The sequence below is a fragment of the Carcharodon carcharias genome, chromosome 38 (genome assembly GCF_017639515.1).
Source record: "Carcharodon carcharias isolate sCarCar2 chromosome 38, sCarCar2.pri, whole genome shotgun sequence".
Lineage (NCBI taxonomy): Eukaryota > Metazoa > Chordata > Chondrichthyes > Lamniformes > Lamnidae > Carcharodon > Carcharodon carcharias.
Genome location: NC_054504.1, coordinates 980,558 through 1,000,700, shown reverse-complemented (window position 1 = coordinate 1,000,700; position 20,143 = coordinate 980,558). Strand labels below are relative to the sequence as shown.

Genomic DNA, 20,143 nt, shown 5'->3' with positions numbered 1-20,143 from the left:
GGGGGACAGGTTTAGGGTGAACATCTTCACTCAGTGGTGAGAGTGTGGAACGAGCTACCATCTGAGGTGGTCAATGCGGCTCGCTCTTAAGCTTTAAGAATAAATGGGATAGATCCACGGATGGGAGAGGTCTGGAGGGTTACGGACTGGGCGCAGGTCAACGGGACTAGCGGGATAATATTTCGGCACAGACCGGAAGGGCCGAAGGGCCTGTTTTCTGTGCTGTAGTGTTGTGCGGTTCTGTATGAATGCGCACATTGCTTCCAGCAAGAGTCAATGAGTTCATACGTTGACAGAGGAATGTCAGCCGAGGACCCGCTCGATTCTTGGCCTTTGCCCTGTGTCCCCTAAACACCTTTCGGGTCACAGAAACCGATCGATCTCACCGATTTTTTTTTTTTAATTAACAATTGACCAGTTGCCTTTGCCGGGGGGGGGAGAGAAGAGAGAGAGAGAGTTCCAAACCTCTCCCGTCCTTTGTGTGGAGGAGCCTCTCCTAATTTCACTCCCGATAGGTCTGACTCTAAATTGAGACTCTGCTCCCCTCGTCCTAGACTCCCTCCCTCAACCAGCGAGAATTCTGTCTCTCTCTCGACCCTATCGGTTCCCCTGAATATCCTGAAAGCTTATATCAAATTACCCCCTTAATCTTCGTAATTCCAGAGATTACAGACTCAGACTCTCTCACACACTCACACACACTTTCTCTCTCACTTTCATAGACACACATTTTCACACACACGCGCACACGCTTTCAAACACGCGCACACTTTCACAGACACATTTTGACACACACACACTTTCTCACACACACGTTCACAGGCAGTCACACACACACACACACACACACACACTTTCACGGACAGATGCACAGACACACGTGCACACACACCTTCATGCACTCACGTACACAAACCCACACTCGCAGCCGCAACAAGAAATTAGGAAGGCGAATTTTATGTTGGCCACCATCGCCAGGGGATTTGAGTACAGGAGTAAAGATGTCGTGCTGCAGTTGTACAGAGCTCTGGCGAGACAACACCTGGAGTTTTGTTCTCCTTATCGGAGGAAGAATGTACTTGTGTCATGAAGCTATTAATGTGTATAATACCCTAACCCACCCGCCGTGCAGCACTCCCTCAGCACTGATCCTCCGACAGTGCGGCTCTCCCTCAGCACTGACCCTCCCACAGCGCGGCGCTCCCTCAGCACTGACCCTCCGACAGTGCGGCACTCCCTCAGCACTGACCCTCCGACAGTGCGGCTCTCCCTCAGCACTGACCCTCCGACAGTGCGGCTCTCCCTCAGTACTGACCCTCCCACAGTGCGGCTCTCCCTCAGCACTGACTCTCCGACAGTGCGGCTCTCCCTCAGCACTGACCCTCCCACAGTGCGGCTCTCCCTCAGCACTGACCCTCCGACAGTGCGGCTCTCCCTCAGCGCTGACCCTCCCACAGTGCGGCTCTCCCTCAGCACTGACCCTCCGACAGTGCGGCTCTCCCTCAGCGCTGACCCTCCCACAGTGCGGCTCTCCCTCAGCACTGACCCTCCCACAGTGCGGCTCTCCCTCAGCACTGACCCTCCGACAGTGCGGCGCTCCCTCAGCGCTGACCCTCCGACAGTGCGGCGCTCCCTCAGCGCTGACCCTCCGACAGTGCGGCGCTCCCTCAGTGCTGACCCTCCCACAGTGCGGCTCTCCCTCAGCACTGACCCTCCGACAGTGCGGCTCTCTCTCAGCACTGACCCTCCGACAGTGCGGCTCTCCCTCAGCACTGACCCTCCGACAGTGCGGCGCTCCCTCAGCACTGACCCTCCGACAGTGCGGCACTCCCTCAGTACTGACCCTCCGACAGTGCGGCGCTCCCTCAGCACTGACCCTCCGACAGTGCGGCGCTCCCTCAGCGCTGACCCTCCGACAGTGCGGCGCTCCCTCAGCGCTGACCCTCCCACAGTGCGGCGCTCCCTCAGCGCTGACCCTCCCACAGTGCGGCGCTCCCTCAGCACTGACCCTCCGACAGTGCGGCGCTCCCTCAGCACTGACCCTCCGACAGTGCGGCGCTCCCTCAGCGCTGACCCTCCAACAGTGCGGCTCTCCCTCAGCACTGACCCTCCGACAGTGCGGCTCTCCCTCAGCACTGACCCTCCGACAGTGCGGCGCTCCCTCAGCGCTGATCCTCCGACAGTGCGGCGCTCCCTCAGCACTGACCCTCCCACAGTGCGGCGCTCCCTCAGCGCTGACCCTCCGACAGTGCGGCGCTCCCTCAGCGCTGACCCTCCGACAGTGCGGCGCTGCCTCAGTACTGACCCTCCGACAGTGCGGCACTCCCTCAGCACTGACCCTCCCACAGTGCGGCTCTCCCTCAGCACTGACCCTCCCACAGTGCGGCGCTCCCTCAGCACTGACCCTCCGACAGTGCGGCTCTCCCTCAGCACTGACCCTCCCACAGTGCGGCTCTCCCTCAGTACTGACCCTCCCACAGTGCGGCGCTCCCTCAGCACTGACCCTCCGACAGTGCGGCTCTCCCTCAGCACTGACCCTCCCACAGTGCGGCTCTCCCTCAGTACTGACCCTCCGACAGTGCGGCTCACCCTCAGCACTGACCCTCCGACAGGGCGGCTCTCCCTCAGTACTGACCCTCCGACAGTGCGGCACTCCCTCAGCACTGACCCTCTGACAGTGCGGCTCTCCCTCAGCGCTGACCCTCCGAGAGTGCGGCGCTCCCTCAGCGCTGACCCTCCGACAGTGCGGCTCTCCCTCAGCGCTGACCCTCCGAGAGTGCGGCGCTCCCTCAGCGCTGACCCTCCGACAGTGCGGCGCTCCCTCAGCGCTGACCCTCCCACAGTGCGGCGCTCCCTCAGCGCTGACCCTCCCACAGTGCGGCGCTCCCTCAGCACTGACCCTCCGACAGTGCGGCGCTCCCTCAGCACTGACCCTCCGACAGTGCGGCTCTCTCTCAGCACTGACCCTCTGACAGTGCGGCTCTCCCTCAGCGCTGACCCTCCGACAGTGCGGCGCTCCCTCAGCACTGACCCTCCGACAGTGCGGCGCTCCCTCAGCGTTGACCCTCCGACAGTGCGGCGCTCCCTCAGCGCTGACCCTCCGACAGTGCGGCGTTCCCTCAGCGCTGACCCTCCGACAGTGCGGCGCTCCCTCAGCGCTGACCCTCCGACAGTGCGGCGCTCCCTCAGCGCTGACCCTCCGACAGTGCGGCGCTCCCTCAGCGCTGACCCTCCGACAGTGCGGCGCTCCCTCAGCGCTGACCCTCCGACAGTGCGGCGCTCCCTCAGCGCTGACCCTCCGACAGTGCGGCGCTCTCTCAGCGCTGACCCTCCCACAGTGCGGCGCTCCCTCAGCGCTGACCCTCCCACAGTGCGGCGCTCCCTCAGCGCTGACCCTCCGACAGTGCCGCGCTCCCTCAGCACTGACCCTCCGACAGTGCGGCGCTCCCTCAGTACTGACCCTCTGACAGTGCGGCTCTCCCTCAGCACTGATCCTCCGACAGTGCGGCTCTCCCTCAGCACTGACCCTCCCACAGCGCGGCGCTCCCTCAGCACTGACCCTCCGACAGTGCGGCACTCCCTCAGCACTGACACTCCGACAGTGCGGCTCTCCCTCAGCACTGACCCTCCGAGAGTGCGGCGCTCCCTCAGCGCTGACCCTCCGACAGTGCGGCGCTCCCTCAGCGCTGACCCTCCGACAGTGCCGCGCTCCCTCAGCACTGACCCTCCGACAGTGCGGCGCTCCCTCAGTACTGACCCTCTGACAGTGCGGCTCTCCCTCAGCACTGATCCTCCGACAGTGCGGCTCTCCCTCAGCACTGACCCCCCGACAGTGCGGCGCTCCCTCAGCAGTGACCCTCCGACAGTGCGGCACTCCCTCAGCACTGACCCTCCGACAGTGCGGCTCTCTCTCAGCACTGACCCTCCGACAGTGCGGCTCTCCCTCAGCACTGACCCTCCGACAGTGCGGCACTCCCTCAGCAGTGACCCTCCGACAGTGCGGCACTCCCTCAGCAGTGACCCTCCGACAGTGCGGCGCTCCCTCAGTACTGACCCTCCGACAGTGCGGCGCTCCCTCAGCGCTGACCCTCCGACAGTGCGGCGCTCCCTCAGCGCTGACCCTCCGACAGTGCGGCGCTCCCTCAGCGCTGACCCTCCGACAGTGCGGCGCTCCCTCAGCGCTGACCCTCCGACAGTGCGGCGCTCCCTCAGCGCTGACCCTCCGACAGTGCGGCGCTCCCTCAGCGCTGACCCTCTGACAGTGCCGCGCTCCCTGAGCACTGACCCTCCGACAGTGCGGCGCTCCCTCAGTACTGACCCTCCGACAGTGCGGCTCTCCCTCAGTACTGACCCTCCGACAGTGCGGCTCTCCCTCAGCACTGATCCTCCGACAGTGCGGCTCTCCCTCAGCACTGACCCTCCCACAGCGCGGCGCTCCCTCAGCACTGACCCTCCGACAGTGCGGCACTCCCTCAGCACTGACACTCCGACAGTGCGGCGCTCCCTCAGCGCTGACCCTCCGACAGTGCGGCGCTCCCTCAGCGCTGACCCTCCGACAGTGCGGCGCTCCCTCAGCACTGACCCTCCCACAGTGCCGCACTCCCTCAGCCCTGACCCTCCGACAGTGCGGCGCTCCCTCAGTACTGACCCTCCCACAGTGCCGCACTCCCTCAGCACTGACCCTCTGACAGTGCGGCTCTCCCTCAGCACTGACCCTCCGACAGTGCGGCGCTCCCTCAGCACTGACCCTCCGACAGTGCGGCGCTCCCTCAGCACTGACCCTCCGACAGTGCGGCGCTCCCTCAGCGCTGACCCTCCGACAGTGCGGCGCTCCCTCAGCGCTGACCCTCCGACAGTGCGGCGCTCCCTCAGCGCTGACCCTCCGACAGTGCGGCGCTCCCTCAGCGCTGACCCTCCGACAGTGCGGCGCTCCCTCAGCGCTGACCCTCCGACAGTGCGGCGCTCCCTCACCGCTGACCCTCCCACAGTGCGGCGCTCCCTCAGCGCTGACCCTCCCACAGTGCGGCGCTCCCTCAGCGCTGACCCTCCGACAGTGCGGCGCTCCCTCAGCGCTGACCCTCCGACAGTGCGGCGCTCCCTCAGCGCTGACCCTCCGACAGTGCGGCGCTCCCTCAGCGCTGACCCTCCGACAGTGCGGCGCTCCCTCAGTACTGACCCTCCGACAGTGCGGCAGTCCCTCGGCACTGACCCTCCGACAGTGCGGCTCTCCCTCAGCACTGACCCTCCGACAGTGCGGCTTTCCCTCAGCACTGACCCTCCGACAGCGCGGCTCACCCTCAGCACTGACCCTCCGACAGCGCGGCTCTCCCTCAGCACTGACCCTCCGACAGGGCGGCGCTGCCTCAGCAGAGCAGAGGGCGATGGATGCTCGGGGGTGCCGCGTCTTCAGGAATGAGAACGAGGGGACGTTTCGGGAACTGGAGCGAGCGAGGGGCTCGGTCAGTAAACCCGGAAGGAAGGGCCAGAAGCCCACCCTGAATCGACTGAGTTGGGGGGGGGGGGAGGGGTCTCCCATCGCTCAGGGGTTGCATGGCTCCTGACAGAACGAGACCCAAACGAGGCGAGGCTTTGAAGAGGTTGGCCCGACAGCGTTGAGGCCGGAAGGAAAACACAAAATCTCCTGAAAAGCAGCGTGTTGTTTATTGGATTTTCATGGCTCTCCTCGCTTCCCCCTGCTCTGCCCTCCCTTCCCCCACCCCCCTCCCCCGACACCACCTCCCTCCACGGGTTCCCGAACTGTGGGCCGAAAGACAGCGTTCTTGAGCGCCCCTTGACGTTCCAAAATGGCCGACAGCAGTCGGCCATTTTGATGTCAAGTGCATGAAGCGGTGGGGGGGGGAGGGGGGTGGGGGGGGGGGCGCGTGGCCTGGCCGCGGAGGGTATGTGGGCGAATCGCTCGTGAATCCCCACCACACCCCCCCGCCCAACCACCCCGACCACCCCCACCCACCCCACCCGCCCACAATTTCAGTCGCCTTGACGTTCGCCCCTCTTCTGTGGCGAGTCACAGGTGAGCAGTGTGGCACAGCAAGATCCCGCTCTCCGCGCCCACCCTCCGCACGCCCGCCCCCACCCCCGCACGCCCCCTCCCTCGCGGCGACTGGCCCTCCGGTGTGGTGCCAGCATGCTCAGAGCAGCAGGGTGGGGGGGTGGGGGGACGGTAGGGGGGTGGTGCATGGATGGCCCGAGGGTGCATGCGGGCGGGGCCGTGGGTGGCAGGGAGTTTGCAGGGGCTGGGGAAGAGGCGGGCCGGCCGCTCGGCCACGGGAGGCGTCACCCGACCGCGGAAAGAGTGGGTGCGGAGGGAGGGGGCCCAAGCCTGACTTTTTTTTTTGGGGGGTGGGGGGAAGTGAGAGGGAGGGGTTTGGGGTGGGGGGGAAGAGAGGGTGGGGAGCGTCTGGAGGAAGCGGGACAGAGAGGAGGGAGGGGGGGGGGGGGGGGAAACGCCCGGAATTTCGAACACGTGAGCGGACGGGAGGTTCCATCTTGAAAGGGGCCAGTGCGCGTCCGACGGTCCCGACAAGAAAACCAAACGCCCCACCCACCCCCCCACCCCCCAGACCCACAGCGCCAACGATTATACAACGTCCCAAACGGGGATCCCCGCGGTGTTTAGCGCCACCCGGGTTCCAGCTTCCGGAGTTTCAACGTGGAGGGCGGGCTCTGGACGATGGGCTTGGTCTCCGTCTCGGCCGGACTGAACAGTACCCTCCCACGGTGGTTAAACAGGTAGAAGGACGGATGGTTCCTGAGAGTCTCGAAGGTTCTGAGAGAGAGAGAGAGAGAGAGAGAGAGAGAGGGAGAGAGAAGGTAGACAAGAGAAGGAACAAAAGAAAAATGGCCAATTAGCATGGATCACACACACACACACACCGTCCCCCATCAAACACTCCCAGGACAGGTACAGCACGGGGTTAGATACAGAGTAAATCTCCCTCTACACTGTCCCCATCAAACACTCCCAGGACAGGTACAGCACGGGGTTAGATACAGAGTAAATCTCCCTCTACACTGTCCCCATCAAACACTCCCAGGACAGGTACAGCACGGGGTTAGATACAGAGTAAATCTCCCTCTACACTGTCCCCATCAAACACTCCCAGGACAGGTACAGCACGGGGTTAGATACAGCGTAAAGCTCCCTCTACACCGTCCCCATCAAACACTCCCAGGACAGGTACAGCACGGGGTTAGATACAGAGTAAAGCTCCCTCTGCACCGTCCCCATCAAACACTCCCAGGACAGGTACAGCATGGGGTTAGATACAGAGTAAATCTCCCTCTACACTGTCCCCATCAAACACTCCCAGGACAGGTACAGCACGGGGTTAGGTATAGAGTAAATCTCCCTCTACACTGTCCCCATCAAACACTCCCAGGACAGGTACAGCACGGGGTTAGATACAGAGTAAATCTCCCTCTACACCGTCCCCCATCAAACACTCCCAGGACAGGTACAGCACGGGGTTAGATTCAGAGTAAATCTCCCTCTACACCGTCCCCATCAAACACTCCCAGGACAGGTACAGCACGGGGTTAGATACAGAGTAAATCTCCCTCTACACCGTCCCCATCAAACACTCCCAGGACAGGTACAGCACGGGGTTAGATACAGAGTAAAGCTCTCTCTACACCGTCCCCATCAAACACTCCCAGGACAGGTACAGCACGGGGTTAGATACAGAGTAAATCTCCCTCTACACTGTCCCCATCAAACACTCCCAGGACAGGTACAGCACGGGGTTAGATACAGAGTAAATCTCCCTCTACACCGTCCCCATCAAACACTCCCATGACAGGTACAGCACGGGGTTAGATACAGAGTAAAGCTCTCTCTACACCGTCCCCATCAAACACTCCCAGGACAGGTACAACACGGAGTTAGATACAGAGTAAAGCTCTCTCTACACCGTCCCCATCAAACACTCCCAGGACAGGTACAGCACGGGGTTAGATACAGAGTAAAGCTCCCTCTACACCGTCCCCATCAAACACTCCCAGGACAGGTACAGCACAGGGTTAGATACAGAGTAAATCTCCCTCTACACTGTCCCCATCAAACACTCCCAGGACAGGTACAGCACGGGGTTAGATACAGAGTAAAGCTCCCTCTACACTGTCCCCATCAAACACTCCCAGGACAGGTACAGCACGGGGTTAGATACAGAGTAAATCTCCCTCTACACTGTCCCCATCAAACACTCCCAGGACAGGTACAGCACGGGGTTAGATACAGAGTAAATCTCCCTCTACACTGTCCCCATCAAACACTCCCAGGACAGGTACAGCACGGGGTTAGATACAGAGTAAATCTCCCTCTACACTGTCCCCATCAAACACTCCCAGGACAGGTACAGCACGGGGATAGATACAGAGTAAATCTCCCTCTACACTGGCACCATCAAACACTCCCAGGACAGGTACAGCATGGGGTTAGATACAGAGTAAATCTCCCTCTACACTGTCCCCATCAAACACTCCCAGGACAGGTACAGCACGGGGTTAGATACAGAGTAAAGCTCCCTCTACACTGTCCCCATCAAACACTCCCATGACACTCATGAGCACATTCTGCTGACACATTAACCTACTTATTTTTAAGCTCTGAAGTCGCATCCATATCTTTGAACTCCCCCGCGACGTGGACTATTCCGTAACAGGTGATTAAAAACGCCAAAAGTGTTTGAAGAACTATCTGTAGAGGGAAGCGGAGGAGAAGGTATTACAATCAGCTCTCTTGTTTTCTAACAGTACAGACACTTACAAAGTATTTTCCTTGCAGCACTCCCTCAGCACTGACCCTCCGACAGTGCGGCTCTCCCTCAGCACTGACCCTCCGACAGTGCGGCTCTCCCTCAGTACTGACCCTCCAACAGTGCGGCTCTCCCTCAGCACTGACCCTCCGACAGTGCAGCTCTCCCTCAGCACTGACCCTCCCACAGTGCGGCGCTCCCTCAGCACTGACCCTTCGACAGTGCGGCGCTCCCTCAGCACTGACCCTCCGACAGTGCAGCTCTCCCTCAGCACTGACCCTCCCACAGTGCGGCGCTCCCTCAGCACTGACCCTTCGACAGTGCGGCGCTCCCTCAGCGCTGACCCTCCGACAGTGCGGCTCTCCCTCAGCGCTGACCCTCTGACAGTGCGGCTCTCCCTCAGCGCTGACCCTCTGACAGTGGGGCGCTCCCTCAGCACTGACCGTCCGACAGTGCGGCGCTCCCTCAGCGCTAACCCTCCGACAGTGCGGCTCTCCCTCAGCGCTGACCCTCCGACAGTGTGGCTCTCCCTCAGCGCTGACCCTCCGACAGTGCGGCGCTCCCTCAGCGCTGACCCTCCGACAGTGCGGCGCTCCCTCAGCGCTGACCCTCCGACAGTGCGGCGCTCCCTCAGCACTGACCCTCCGACAGTGCCACCCTCCATCAGTCCTGGTATCGCTCAGATGCTAATTTGAACAACGGGTCTCAAATGTTCTCTCAGTCCACTGAAGCCTACTTGTCAGACAGAGTCACGTATATCTGTGAAGCATGTTTTTCAGTGTGCCAAAACAAAAAGTAAAGCCCCTTATATGTGGCTTAATAGATAAGGTGCTTCTGATGACAGTGTTTTGTCAATGAAGCCGTTAGTCTTTTGTTACAGTAAAAGTCTTAAAATTTGAAATCTTGTCTCATCCTTACGGCTGTTAACCGGACAGAGCAGGTGAAGGCCACAGTCGCTGCTGGAAGAAGGACAATAGTGGGGAGTTCTCCCCAGCGCCGTGGGGCAGATATTTACCCCTCAACCAGCACGATACAGAACTGATGGTCTGGCTGGTCATCGTGCTGCTGTTTGTGGGAGCTTTCTGTGCGCAAGTTGGCTGCCCCGCTTGCGATATCCCAAACGTGTATTCATTTTCTGGAGGGGGTTTGCCGGGGTACTCGGGTAGGGGGGGGGGGCAATAATGGGGCGGAAGCGGAGCAGTTGCGATGCACTTACGTCTATAGGGAGTGTCTCGTTTTCTTTCTCCGTCAGTCTCATGTACGATCGATCTGTCGAGAGAGAGCAGCAGAGTCAAAGAGGCAGTTTCGCTCGAGCTCATCATCCTGATCCTCTTTTCCCTCCTCCCTCACCTGTCCAGTTTCCTCCCCCTGCACCCCCCACCACTCCCCCACGGCCTTAAACTCTTCGACACCATTCACCTCGACCACCCCCACTCTGGGAGCGAGTTACACGTCCTCACCGCTTTCTGGGTGAAGAGGTTTCTCCCAAATTCCCGATAGGATGGTCTTCAGAATATCCAATCTTGGCGCAAGGTCCGTTGGGTCAGTGTGAGGTTGTCCACTTTGACAGGCAGGATATTATTTAAATGGAGGGAGATTGCGGAACTCTTGAGGTGCGCTGTGGAGGGACCTGGGTGTCCTGGTGCATGAATCACAAAAAGAGTTGGTGTGCAGATGCAGCGAGTGATCGGGGGGGGAAGGCGAGAGGAACATTGTCCTTCGTCGCGAGGGGGACGGAGTCAGGAAAAGTGGGGGGAGTCTCGCTCCAGCTGTCCGGGGCGTTGGGTGAGGCCGCTCCTGGGGCCCTGCGGACAGTTTCGGTCTCCTTACTTAAGGAGGAGACAGGCTCGCGCCGGAGGCCGTTCAGAGAAGCTTCGCTCGGCCGATTCCTGGGACGAAGGGGGGGGTTTGTCTCGTGAGGAGAGAGGTTGAGCAGATTGGGCCCTGTTACCCGTTGGAGTTTAGAAGAATGAGAGGCGATCTTATCGAGACGGATAAGATTTGGGCGGGGGGGGTAGGGGCTCGACAGGGTGGATGCTGGGAGGACGTTTCCCCCCTCGTGTGTGGGGCGGGGGGTGGGAATCGAGAACGAGGAGGGAGGAGGGGGGCACAGTTTCAGAATGAGGGGGTCTCCCGTTGAAGACGGAGAGGAGGAGGAATTTCTTCTCTCAGTGGGGGGGGGTCAGTCTGTGGGATTCTCTCCCCCCCACCCCCCAGAGAGCAGCGGAGGCCGGGGCTGTCGGATATACTCAAGGCCGAGCGAGGCGGGTTTCTGATCGACAGGGAGTGGAGGGTCATGGGGGCGGGATGGGAGGTGAGGGGGTGAGTTAAACAGATTTCTGATCGACAAGGAAGTCGAGGGTTATGGTGGGGGAAGGGAGAGCGACGGGGAAGTGGAGTTGAGGCCACAGTTGGATTGGCCGTCATCTTATTGAATGGGGGGGGGAGAACGGGGAGCAGGCTCAAGGGGCTGAATGGCCTCCTTCTCCCTGCTCGCAAGTCCGACGTTCCGACACACATCCATTATATTCCCCCCCAGCCAATCCCTGTGGCAGCAAGTTCCACGTTCTCAGCGCTCCCCGGTCAAATGAGGAAGCTTCTCCTGAAATTCCCTGCTGGTGTCCTATACTGACGGCGCCCCCACCCCACCCCCCCCCCTCTTCCCCACAACAGGGGACTTTCTCCCTGTGCCCCCTCCGTTAAAAACAGCATTTCCCAACCTTAAAGACCTCCCTTAACGACCCAAAGCCTGTCAATTCTTCCCGATTTGTACACCCTGTCATGAAGCTATTAACGTATATAATATTATTGGAAAATATTTTCTTTCTAAAATAGAGGTTTAGTCCGTGTGTGTGTCTCAATTGGATTAAAGCCAACTCGTCTGGGTGCTTTGATGTGTGCTGCTTTTGAGATGCGAGGGAGGTAGAGATGCATTTGCATTTGGTTGAATAGAGCGTTCAAGAAGTGGGGTGAAATCTGGCACCTCGCTAGCAGAGACCAAGCACTACGTTTATATCACTAATAAAATCGGTACGACGAAAGGGGTTCTATTGTTAAGAGCGGTTTCGTTCAGAGGTTGGCGATACGATGAGAATTTGCATTCAGTTAGTGGTGGGAGGTATAACTTCAGCAGTCTTCGGGTGTGTAGAGCAGAGGCAGCGCGAGATCTAAACTGCGTTTAATGGAGATTAGTTTGGGAGTTTGTTAAAAGTTATGATAGCAGTAATTTGTAGCCATGTGTATATACATTTCAACCTGTGTAAATTAATAAACTGTTTTTTAGTTTGACGTCAATCGAGGGGGTTAGGATCTGGAACGCGCTGCCCAACTGGCTACACAGGAACCAAAGTGAAAAGAACCTCATTTTGAATTTGTAAGGTGAGAATGCTTTGCCTGGTGTCTGGTTAAGTCTGTGGGTTGCTGTTGCCTTAATGGAGATTAGTTTGGGAGTTTGTTAAAAGTTATGATAGCAGTAATTTGTAGCCATGGGTATATACATTTCAACCTGTGTAAATTAATAAACTGTTTTTTAGTTTGACGTAAAACCTCTCGAGAACTGGTCGTCTGATTCCTTAATTTAGAGCTGCATCTCAAACATAACAAATAAAAAATTTAGGTTATGACAGTTGTATACAATTTCCCTCTGGGATTTTTAAATAACTCCGCTTTACCAACTGCTGAGTCGTAACACATTTCCGACGTCATCCTCCTAAATTTTGCGTGGGAAGCCTGTGACCTGAGCTATCACGAGCGTCACCGGCCAGACCCTGATGCTTAGCGTCTAGTTGCTTGGCTAACCATGTGCCCAACAGCTACGAGAGCTTTCGCTTCTGACCCAAACCGTATCACGGCAACTGAGGTCGACCGAGAAAATGCCCCACCCCCCCCACTCCTCCCCCTTGAGCAAATGACGATATCAGATATCGAATGGAGGCAGCGAAGTCTCTGGAGGTGCGAGTGCCCAGTCTGGTCTGCCGGAGCCTGAGAGTGCAGCAGAGGGAGGGTCAATCGAGGGGTTAGGGTCTGGAACACGTTGCCTGAGAGTGTGGGGGAGGGAGGGTCAATCGAGGAGGTTAGGATCTGGAATGCGCTGCCTGAGAGTGTGGGGGAGGGAGGGTCAATCGAGGGGGTTAGGATCTGGAACGCGTTGCCTGAGAGTGTGGGGGAGGGAGGGTCAATCGAGGGGGTTAGGGTCTGGAACGCGCTGTCTGAGAGTGTGGGGGAGGGAGGGTCAATCGAGGGGTTAGGATCTGGAACGCGCTGCATGAATTCCTTCGCCTCCATTGCATCTGTTCTGATGATGACACTTTCAAACACAGTTCCTCTGACATGTCTTCCCTCAACCGTGTCCGGCCCATCTCCCGCACACCTGCCTTCACACCTTCCTCTCTTTCCCAGAGACATGATAGGGTCCCCCTTGTCCTCACTTATCACCCCACCAGCCTCCGCATTCAAAGGATCATCCTCCGCCATTTCCGCCAACTCCAGCATGATGCCACCACCAAATACATCTTCCCTTCACCCCCCCCACCGGCAGCATTCCGTAGGGATCGTTCCCTCCGGGAAACCCTGGTCCACTCCTCCATCACCCCCTACACCTTAACCCCCTCCCACGGCACCTCCCAATGCAACCAGAGAAGATGCAACACCTGCCCCTTTACTTCCCCGCTCCTCACCGTCCAAGGGCCCAAACACTCCTTCCAAGTGAAGCAGCATTTCACTTGCACTTCCCTCAATTCAGTCCACTGCACTCGCTGCTCCCAATGCGGTTTCCTCTACATTGGAGAGACCAAACGCAGACTGGGTGACCGCTTTGCAGAACACCTTCGGTCTGTCCGCAAGCATGATCCAAACCTCCCTGTCGCTTGCCATTTCAACACCCCCACCCTGCTCTCAAGCCTACATGTCCGTCCTTGGCTTGCTGCATTGTTCCAGTGAAGCTCAACGCAAACTGGAGGAACAGCACCTCATCTTCCGACTAGGCACTTTACAGCCTTCCAGACTGAATATTGAGTTCAACAACTTTAGATCATGAACTCTCTCCTCCATCCCCACCCCCTCTCTGATCCCCTTTTTTCCCCAATAATTTATACAGATTTTTCTTTTCCCACCTATTTCCATTATTTTTAAATGTTTTACATCCATTGTTTTATCTCTACCTTTTAGCCTATTTCGATCCCTTCCCCCCACCCCACCCCCACTAGGGCTATCTGTACCTTCCCCCCACCCCACCCCCACTAGGTCTATCTGTACCTTCACCCCACTCCCACTAGGGCTATCTGTACCTTCCCCCCACCCCACCCCCACTAGGGCTATCTGTACCTTCCCCCCACCCCCACTAGGGCTATCTGTACCTTCCCCCCACCCCTACTAGGGCTATCTGTACCTTCCCCCCACCCCACCCCCACTAGGGCTATCTGTACCTTCACCCCACCCCCACTAGGGCTATCCGTACCTTCACCCCACCCCCACCCCCACCAGAACTATCTGTACCTTCCCCCCACCCCACCCCCACTAGGACTATCTGTACCTTGCTTGTCCTGCTTTGTACCCTTAATTAGCACATTCCTTTAGATAATATCACCACCTTCAACACCTCTTTGTCCTTTTGTCTGTGACACCTTTTGGTTATCTCCACCTATCACTGGCCCTCTACCCAGCTCTACCTGTCCCACCCACCCTTAAACCAACTTATATTTCACCTCTCTCCTATTTTTCCTTAGTTCTGTTGAAGAGTCATACGGACTCAAAACGTTAAGTGTGTCCCTCTCCGCAGATGCTGCCAGACCTGCTGAGTTTTTCCACCATTTTTATTTTTGTTTTGGATTTCCAGCATCCGCAGATTTTTGCTTTTATTTCAACATAACCTCCTTGCCCTTGTACCCTACGTCCCTATGAATAAAGCCCAGGATACTGTCTGCTTTATTAACCGCTCTCTCAACCTGTCCTGCCCCTTCAATAATTTATACACATTTACCCCCACCTCCCTCTGCTCCTGCACCCCCTTTAGAATTGTCCTCTTTATTTTATACTGTCTCTCCGCGATCTTCTGATCAAAATGAATCACTTCACACTTCTCTGCATTGAACTGCATCTGCCACTTGTCTGCCCATTCTTGTCTATGTACTTTTGAAGTTCTGCTCTCTCCTCCTCGCTGTTCGCAACGCTTCCGAGCTCTGCATTATCCACAAAATTCGAAACTGTGCCCTGTGCACCAAAGTCCAGGTCGTGAATATATATCAGGAAAAGCAAGGGTCCCAACGGTGACCCCTGGGGGAGTGGCGGGCAAGGCTCCACTCCAAACCCTCCTCCAGCCCGAAAAACGCCCATTAACCACTACTCTCCGCTTCCTGCCACTCAGCCAATACCGTCCCCACGCGGGTACGCACCCCTGCCTCGAGAGGGAACAAAAGAAACCTTCCAGACTGACGCGGACTCCACGCCTTTCGCCTGAAGCAAACTCAAAACCTGGATGGGTCGCTCGGATGCAGAGACACCGGCCATCCCAAGCTCCTGAGGTGTGCAAGTCGCCACACAGCACACGTAACCGACCCGGGCGCCCGCTTGGTCTGGGCTTGTAACGGGTCACCCAGTGAGGCGGCCATATTGGTGGCCGGCTCTTAGAACAGGTGAGAAGCTGTTCTCCGGGCAGCCAGCGAACCAACGGGGCAGGCGACGTAACAACCATCAATACAAATCGTCCAAAACTTCGAATGGTGCTGAAGGACGCATATTGTCGAAGCTTTTGTCCACGGCGACGCCTCCACCCAAGCAGAGTCCACTTGTCAACCGATCAGCACTCTCCTCTCGTGCGGTATAAATTGTTGTTCCTTTTCGAGTTTGGTATTCTTGCGAATTGTCCTGATGAGCGCAAGAAGCAAAGCTTCAACAGGGCTTCTGTCAGCAATAATCAGCAATACCTCGAAAGTGGGAGAAGGACTACCCCGTTTCCCCCACCCCAAACCTACCAGCCCCCCAACCCATTTCCAATGTGAAGCTTGCCCGAGACCCAACCTCCTCAAAAGTCGACCAGAAGAGACTTTGCAGCTCACTGAGAATCCCCGAGCTTCTCCGCACCTTCAGTTCAACCAAAGCTTCTGCTCATCTAAGAAACTACAGGCGCGAGATTGGAACAATCGTAAATTGTAACTGAATCGTTTTCTTTGCCCCTCGTCTGTACCTAATCTTTGCGTGAGCGACAGTGCGGATGGGTTGTGAGTGAGATGCCTCGCTTTCAACCAACCGTGCGATAATAAATAACCTTCTTTATTTTTAAATGCACAAAAAGCTTGCTGCTGGAATTATTTAAACTGGGACTATCACACTCAGGGTAAGAAACCCCCACACATACAAAACACACTGATAATGACCAATACATAAGGACAATAAGAAATGGGAACAGAAGTAGACCATTCGGCCCCTCAAAGGGCAACCCCCTAATTTTAAAACACCCCCCAGTAGTTCTGGACTCACCCACAAGAGGAAACATACTTTCCACGTCCACCTTGTCAAGGCCGTTCGGGATCTTGTACGCTTCAATCCAATCACCCCTCACTCTTCTAAACTCCAGTGGAAACAAGCCCAGTCTATCCAACCTTTCCCCATAAGACAACCCACTCATTCCAGGTATCAGTCTAGGAAACCTCCTCTGAACCGCCTCCACTGCATGTACATCCTTCCTTAAATAAGGAGACCAAAACTGCACACGGTATTCGAAGTGTGGTCTCACCGACGCCCTGTATAACTGAAGCATAACATCCTTACTTTTATACCAACAGAAAATGCTGGGAAAACTCAGCTGGTCTGACAGCATCTGCGAAACTCTGGAGAAGGGCCATACGGACTTGAAACATTAACTTTGCCCTCTCCCTCTCTTCACAGAGGCTGTCAGAGCTGCTGAGTTTTTCCAGCATTTTCTGTTTTTTGTTTCAGATCTCCAGCATCCGCAGTATTTTGCTTTTATCCTTACTTTAACGTTCAATCCCTCTCGTAATAAAGGATAGCGTTCCATTAGCCTTCCTAATTACTTGCTGTACCTGCAGACTAACTTTTTGTGACTCATGCACTAGGACACCCAAATCCCTCTGCACCTCAGAATTATGCAGCCGTTCACCATTTAAGTCGTCCTCTGCTTTTTCTGGTTCTTCCTGCCAAGGGGTGAACAACTTCACATTAAACTCCATTTGCCCGATCTTTGCCCACTCACTCAACCTATCGATATCCATCTGCAACCTCCTTATGACCCCTTCACAACACACTCTCCCACCTACCTTTGCATCATGTATAAAAACATAGAAACTAGGAGCAGGAGTAGGCCCTTCGAGCCCTGCTCCACCATTCATTATAATCGTGGCTGATCATCCAACTCAATAGCCTGCTCCCGCTTTCTCCCCTTTTCCTCTGATCCCTTTCGCCCCAAGAGCTATATCTAACTCCTTCTTGAAAACATACAATGTTTTGGTCTCAACTGCTTTCTGTGGTAGCGATTTCCACCACTCTCTGGGTGAAGACATTTCTCCTCATCTCAGTCCTAAATGTATCCTCAGACTGTGACCCCTGGTTCTGGACTCCCCCCACCATCGGGAACATCGTTCCTGCATCTACCCTGTCTAGTCCTGTTAGAATTTTATAGGTTTCTATGAGACACCCCCCCTCATTCTTCTGAACTCCAGCGAATATAATCCTAACCAACTCAATCTCTCCTCATATGTCAGTCCCTCCATCCCAGGAATCAGTCGGGTAAACCTTCGCTGCACTCCCTCTATAGCAAGAACATCCTTCCTCAGATAAGGAGAGCAAAACTGCCCACAATATTCCAGGTGTGGTCTCATTAAGGTATACAGTAAGAAGACACACAAATTCTGTCCTTGACAACATGCTGACCAGAACTGCACACGGTACACTTCGGTGCAGCCTATAAGACTATAAGACCAGAAGACATAGGAGCAGAAATTAGGCCATTCGGCCCATCGAGTCTGCTCTGCCATTCATTCACGGCTGATATGTTTCTCAACCCCATTCTCCCGCCTTCTCCCCGTAACCTTTGACCCCCTTACCAATCAAGAACCTATCGATCTCGCTCTTAAATACACTCAATGACCCGGCCTCCACAGCCTTCTGTGGCAATGAATTCCATAGATTCACCACTCTCTGGCTAAAGAAGTTTCTCCTCATCTCTGTTCTAAAAGGTCTTCCCTTTACTCTGAGGCTGTGCCCTCGGGTCCTAGTCTCTCCTACTAATGGAAACATCTTCCCCACGTCCACTCTATCCAGGCCTTTCAGTATTCTGTAAGTTTCAATCAGATCCCCCTCCTCATCCTTCTAAACTCCATCGAGTATAGACCCAGAGTCCTCAAACCTTCCTCATATGTTAAGCCTTTCATTCCTGGGATCGTTCTCGTGAACCTCCTCTGGACCCTCTCCAGGGCCAGAACATCCTTCCTGAGATACACGGGGCCCAAAATTGCTCACAATATTCTAAATGTGGTCTGACCAGAGCCTTATAAAGCCTCAGCAGCACATCCCTGCTTTTATATTCCAGTCCTCTCGAAATAAATGCCAACATTGCATTTGCCTTCCTAACAAACGACTCTACCTGCAAGTTAAGCCTAACCAAGTTATGATACAGCTTTAGCAAGATGTACCTACTTTTCAATTCTATCCTTCTCGAAGTAAAGCCTAAAGCTTGGTTTGCTTTCTTTTTTTTTTGCTAACCTTTTTAGACTGGTTGGCGAGCTAGGAGAGGAGGGCCCCAGGCAATGCAAGGTTAAGCAAGCGGAGCGTCAGGGGAGAACCTGGATTCTCTTATACTTACGCTGGGCAGCAGAGAAGGCAGCATGCGCCAGGGCAAACAGTCCGACAGCCACCAGGCCCTTCCAGACCGACGATGCCATGGCTTCTCCTTAGCGATGCTTCAAGCCTGCAGTGGACAGGAAAGGCAGGGTTAATCCTGGGGGGGGTGGGGGGGGAGTTAACAAGGCCCAGTCCGTGCTCCCATTGTTCCACATACACCCGACACCACGCAAGCCTCCCTTTTTGTTTTTTTAAAAAAAAGCACAGAGGTTGGCCGTTTGGCCCATCAACTCCCTGCTGGCCCTCTGTACAGCAATCCAGTCAGACCCTTTAGCCCACGCCCGCAACCACACCCCCCCCCACCATCATTCTTTCCCGCAACCCTGCAGATTTAACTCCCTCAAGTCCCCCATTCTTCTGTAAATTATTCACCACCCTGGCTTCACCCAGGGGCTCAAAAAGAAATCTTCCTGACTTTCTCCCGTTTCCCCCTCATCTCTCCCCCAATCCATCAATCTGTTTTCCCTCATCCTTCTACCAGAAGCTCGCGAGAACAGATTTCGTCCACCTTACCCAACCCTGTCATAAAACTTGTGCACCTCTCTCGAACCTCCCATCAACGTGCCTTGCTCCCAGCAGCACGGCCCCAGCTTCTCCAAACCTAACCGTCGCGGCTAAAAACCCCCATCCCGGGATACGGTCCCGACGCTTCCCCATCCACCTGCCTCAGCTCGTGCTTCCTACTTTTAGCCCGGCCGCTCTCGTTCCCCCTGGCGGTTAATCGTCTTCCGGTCCAGAGGTCCTACTTCGGACCCTTCCCCTCCCTTCCCCGCTACCAATGCGTTGGCTAAGATCGCTCTTGCCCGAATGCTCCCTCCAGCGCTGCCTGCCCCCAACCAACCACGAGGCATTCAGCCCCACTTTTGCCGGCCCCAGATCCGGCAACACCTCTTTCTTAATTTGGACTGGTGGCGGAACATTTCAGGAATTCCTCCCCCGCCCTTGACTCCAACATTATCCCAATCCCATATCCAGGGAATGATAGCAACCCCCACCCCACCCCACCCCCCCCCTCCCCCGCCCTCAATATGGCACCACCCTTTAACTAGAGTGAGTCTCACTCTAGGTACTTTCAATTGGTGGGGAGGCTTGGAGGTATCTGCAAAAAAAAAAAATAAGGAATAACATTTAAAAAAAAAGGACCATTGGCCCCCGGACTGGCAAACCACCTTCTCCTTCTCCAAATCGGGACCTGGAAGATGGACGATGCCCGCCGCCATGTCGGTTGTAGTCTTATGGAGCCCCGCCCACCGTGGCGCTCAACGGGACGTCCGCCCCACGTTGGACTACAACTCCCAGGCGGCAGCGAGGGTTCCCCCCACCTCCTCCTCCTCCTCCTCCTCCTACCCCACGCCTCGCGCGTCTCTCGGGGGAGGGCGGGGTCACCGGGGTCGCAACGGCCGCCCGTCTCCATGGCGACCGCGTCACCAACATCATCGGGCCGAACGGAAAGGCGGCTTTAAATAAACACGCCACCCGATTAATATTTCTGCCGTTGGAAGCGGTCACCGATGGAC

At 56.3% G+C, this 20,143-nt stretch overlaps 1 protein-coding gene across 2 annotated transcripts; it reads right to left on the bottom strand.

The window, feature by feature from the left end:
- Positions 1-6,452: 6,452 nt before the first annotated feature.
- mmgt1 (membrane magnesium transporter 1) lies at positions 6,453-19,951 on the bottom strand. Of its 2 annotated transcripts, none has more exons than XM_041180029.1 (5): positions 19,292-19,592; positions 18,589-18,693; positions 9,991-10,043; positions 8,613-8,716; positions 6,453-6,787 (listed from the first exon to the last, which is right to left on the bottom strand). In XM_041180029.1, the coding sequence occupies exons 2-5, from the start codon at positions 18,665-18,667 to the stop codon at positions 6,634-6,636; spliced, it is 390 nt and encodes a 129-aa protein (XP_041035963.1). In that variant the 5' UTR covers positions 18,668-18,693; positions 19,292-19,592; the 3' UTR covers positions 6,453-6,633. The 2 variants fall into 2 exon arrangements, with proteins under 2 accessions (XP_041035963.1, XP_041035962.1); XM_041180028.1 differs by lacking the exon at positions 19,292-19,592 and adding an exon at positions 19,796-19,951 and having other exon boundaries at positions 6,455-6,787.
- Positions 19,952-20,143: the final 192 nt, after the last annotated feature.